The 4,659-nt window shown below is 46.1% G+C and overlaps 2 protein-coding genes across 2 annotated transcripts in view; one reads left to right on the top strand and one right to left on the bottom strand.

Moving 5' to 3' along the window:
* The window catches only part of T265_14893 (hypothetical protein), a gene marked incomplete at both ends in the record, with an annotated part of 71,954 nt that overhangs the window by 34,097 nt on the left and 33,198 nt on the right, over window positions 1-4,659 (bottom strand). Inside the window, one exon of the mRNA XM_009175706.1 lies at window positions 4,119-4,493. Within this exon, the coding sequence (XP_009173970.1) occupies window positions 4,119-4,493 (375 nt within the window). The remainder of the gene's footprint in view (window positions 1-4,118; window positions 4,494-4,659) is intronic.
* The window catches only part of T265_09591 (hypothetical protein), a gene marked incomplete at both ends in the record, with an annotated part of 36,023 nt that overhangs the window by 29,967 nt on the left and 1,397 nt on the right, over window positions 1-4,659 (top strand). The window lies entirely within an intron of this gene.

The following is a 4,659-nucleotide window of genomic DNA, read 5'->3' as shown; positions in this document are numbered from 1 at the left end:
TGATACGATCGATTCTTTCCAAGAGCTTACAAAACACACGTTGAACTGACCGGTCGGGGGTTTCCTGGAATGGATCTGCTGTCAGAACTGTCATCGCCACGGGGGTTTCCTGGAATGGATCTGCTGTCAGAACTGACAGTCATCGCCACTCATGGGATCGGGATTAGTTCCTTTTTGGGGAAGATTGCTGGGCGGGGCGAAGACATTCGCTAATTCCTTGAGTATTAAAGGAAGGGGGCTCAGGAAATGGTGGCAACCGACCAGAAACGCTCTATTCGGCAGGTGTGTCTTGAATGTCAGAGTATTTCTGCTCATCTTCTGGCGTGTAAGCCGATACTTGCGCTTTATCTTCATTTTATTTGCGACTACACTGCCAGCTTCTGTTCAAACTCCTGGTGGTCTTCATAGCTCCACTTGGGCTGCGTATCTGTCCATAGTAGTTAAACACATTATTCCGCGTCTATTGAACGATGTTAAGGGGGATTTTCTCTGTTCGAAGGGTTTTCTGAGTCGTGAGATAAACCAGAATTGTCCCCTGAACTAAGTTTGTGCCCTATATGGATGTGCGAATTCTTGGACAATCTTGACGTTTCCATGTGCCATACGTTCCAACAGATTGCTCAACTCTATGTGGTTTTCTGTCCGATCAACGCGGCTGGTAGCTGTTCTTACTTTCCGGACGTTACGGCAGTTGATGCTTGACTACCAAAGTTCCAACGAAACGTTATCAACCCATGGCCACTGGTGATCAAAGTGTGCAAGCACTTCAAGATGATAAATGTTCACATATCTCAGTAGGGTTACTGTTGGGAATATTGGAGATGATGTTGTCGGTGGCCTCCTGGACGCGCTGATATGAGGAGAGGCCAGAAAAGTCATGTGGCGTTCATGTGTGCACCCAACTATAGCTGTTCCTAGATTAGTGGATGAAGGGAGCAGTGAGATCTTCTTGGATGTCCTTTATTGGAGGAGCGCTTCGGATCGCTAACCAGCCACAGTGTTCGTGATGCAAGAACTCGGTCGATTAATGTTTTATTCACATCCATGAAGAAACGAGTTTATTCTAAACCAGACAACGTCGTACGACCACGAGATGTGGCTTTCATGACTGAAAAGAAGAACTCTCTCTGATGTGGCTTTCATGACTGAAAAGAAGAACCCTTCTCTCATTTCTGGTTGTCCAACCACATCGACTCCCGAGGCGGGCTCATCGCTCGTAAGCCAAGTAAACTCTACCACTGATGTTGAATTTTGAAGCGCTAGACACTGCAGCTAAGTATGCATGCGTACGGCGTTTCCGACGTTCCTACGCACAATGGGCGTTAACTACGGCGCTCCGACAGCTTGCGGATGCCTCTTCTGGTGGAGGAAAAACGAGTCTCAGGGCTCTGAATCGTATTGAGCTTACGGTATCCGCTTCCCAGATTCTCAAATCAATCCCCAGATGAGTTTTGCCTAGTCTCAAATCCCTCGACTGTCGGAAAACTTCAAACATCGCGCCAAGGTAACTACACAGAGGATGACAAAATACAGACGATTTGTGGCTTGAAAAAAAGCTGGGTTGTCTTCCGGTCACCGTCAAATTTGTTAGACGGGCTACAATTCAATTCCCCTTGGTTACCTCGACAGGGTAGCGCTTTGGAGATAAAAGTTTGAAAGAACCGTCGTCTTTTCAAACAAAATTCTCCTCAACTCAGACGTGCCTCTTCGAACCCACGACCTTGCAGCCTCGATCGACTGAACAGCAGTGTGATTAGCTCTCACTTGAACAGGAGATAGGGCCTTTAATCCGAAAAACCACATCACGTGGTTAGCTACTCGAGTGAGAACTTCTCAGATGGATGTTTCACTTCCTCCGAGCCACTTATAGATTGATCAGGGTGTGAAGAGGTTTTCAATTGAGACATGGTCCTGGAAATTTCTCAAGCACACCTGGGATGTTGATGTAAATCATGGACAGGTTTTTCGATCTAGGATACAGGTGTATCATTACTTAGCAACCGCCAGTATTGCGCCATTTAAGCATCGCTCTGTTTATTGAACTGAGACCAATGCCTCACTTTGCAACACCTAAGAGTATAACAGCCAGCCCCCCCCCATATCATCCTAGGAACACAGTCATAGCAACTGTGACCAGTGGAACTGGTCATGATCACAGTGCAAAAATGCGGTATGAGGACACTCGGACACAGTCCCAGAGTCGACTTTACATTGATCGGTCGCATGTAAAGTCATGGTGACGTTTCGGAACTGAGAAGAAATTCATCTACTGAAGCGAATTTCCCCGACAACCTTTCATGTGCATGTCATATCGATTCATATCGATTCGGATTGAATATCAAGTTGAGGCGTAATCATGCCAACCGATTTTGTTTTTGTTTTCGATTGATTGGTTGTGTGTAGTCGCGAGATTATGAGAAGTGCACCTCGACAGTGCTTGTTTTTGCGACCAATTTGACGAACAAACACATGCAGAGGGTCGTACGTAAAATTATCTATTCTAGTTAGTCGACAAAAGTTAGGGTGCGCAGAACTTGGCGATAGGGTTAAACTGGTGGTATAGTTTCACTGTTTTCAGTCTCCTATCACCAACTTTGTTCAAACAAACGGCACTGAACAAACAACCGATGGGGCTGACCAAAATCGTCCACTTGTGCGGTAAATTCGTTCTTCTAAAGGAGAACATGTGAAAGTTTGAAAGGTCTCCTTTTCCAACGAAATATCTAGCGCGCTTTGCTTTTGTTTTCGGTGATTTTAGGCCTTTATTTTGAACAGAACCGCCCTGTAACTCGACTTGCCAGAAGGTACTGATTGCGGACACTGGACACCAGTTGCCATAGTAACACTGGGATCCAAACACGGTCGGATCGTTTTGTTTTCATTGATGCAGTCTTTTCAGATTCTTGATTGCCTTCCTCAGACCTACAGCCGTCATCTGGTGGATGTGTTTGAAAAGGGAACCTGATAATTTTCATAAAGGAAACTACTCACAAGGTTGCTGAGAACTCTTCGACAGCCCGCAACCGATTTCGCCCCTCTGGGGGCTCACCAGGCAGGGATCCTGATAATGTTGTGTTGGGCCGTTTGTAGCTTGGATCCGTTCGTCATTAGACAATCAGCTAACTGATAAACTTGCCAGACAGATTAACAGACACCTGACCAATTACCGAATAGTTTCGTTTCTTATCTCTCTTTCTTAAATGTGTGCGTATTTTCAAGAAGAGGGCTGACGCGCACGTGAGATTCGAACCCGGACCTTCGAAACGATTCAGTCCACTCGATCAATCTGACCATAATTGTTCCTCACAATATGGAGGGAGATGTTGGAAAGGTTTCCTCTCCTCTGTTATCGTTAGATCACTCGCTCAGCCTGAAAATTGGGTAGATGAGTACTATAACCAAACAAATCAGGACCACCGCTTGCTACTCAACTCAAGGTCAACCAATTGGCGCTCATTATCGATTACTCGGCTAACGCCACATTTGTGGACCAACAGAGCTCACCAGAATGGAACGAAATGAAATTGTGGTTACATCTTTCGGAGACGAGGTCGCTGTACCGGATTTGACTCGGCCAGTTCTGAAGGTCAGTCGTGCGTTCGAATATGGGACAAATCAATAGAACTAGGTCAAAGGGGGACATTTCCTTCATCCATTGGCCCTTACTAAGAGAAACCTGTTGCGGCCCTGAATTGGCTGTAGGATCTACCTGCCGACTGGCATAATAGGCTACAGATCGATAAGAGGTTTGAACGCAAGGCAACTGGCTCTGAAAGTCTGTGTTTCGATCCCAACACTGGCTTTCCGATTGCTCCTGTTTGCTATTGGACAATGTGACAGTATGGCTCGGGTGAGTTTATTGGTTGTTGATCCGATGGCTGTTGATTTGTTCACCGATCTTGGCGAGTGACTTTCAAAGACACGTGATCAACAACCAATAATCTGACAGTACCAAAACAGTGGCCACAACTGAACAAGAAACATGTGTTTCAGATTAATAGAGCTGTGCTGCAATCAAATACGTTTCAGGTCCTTGGGCAACCAAGTGAACTGAGCGATTTAGAGTACACGGTAACGTCTAGGGGAGGTTTTCATAAGGACGCACAGAAACTGCTTACCGAAGGGTCCTCTGATTCCGCAGGTTTTTGCACAGAGAACAGAATATACAAAAGTTTTTCGATTGCAAACAAGTCCAACGCATCCGCACCATCCAACTGAGTTTGGACGTCATCCAAGATCGAGTCAATCTCGGTTTGTGGACATGAACAGCCTCGCTCGTGTAAGTCATTGTGCATCTGTGGTGCAAATCCATCGTCCATGGAAGACTGCTGCAGGGATTCCAGCTGGATTTTGAGACAGCTTTCTTGCTCCTCAGCCAAGGCCATCAGGGGTGATGAGTCCTGTTCGGAGAACCCTTGCATATGCTTGATAGAGAAGGAGATCGGGGTCCAAGAAAACCCGGCTGTGTAGGGGGACAGTTTGAGCGGGGTGCACTAGCAAATCAGGCACGGAAAGACAAAAAATCTTGTAAGTCACAGTACAGATGATGGGCGGGCATGCTACTGAAGTATCAACATCGTCATCAAAGACAGCAACATCAGTGTTGGCACTGATGCTTCACTGCCGTACAACCACGAGCTTCGTCTAGTTATATATATA

Source organism: Opisthorchis viverrini (genome assembly GCF_000715545.1).
Source record: "Opisthorchis viverrini unplaced genomic scaffold opera_v5_292, whole genome shotgun sequence".
NCBI classification, from domain to species: Eukaryota; Metazoa; Platyhelminthes; class Trematoda; order Opisthorchiida; family Opisthorchiidae; genus Opisthorchis; species Opisthorchis viverrini.
This window is presented reverse-complemented; position numbering and strand designations above follow the sequence as displayed.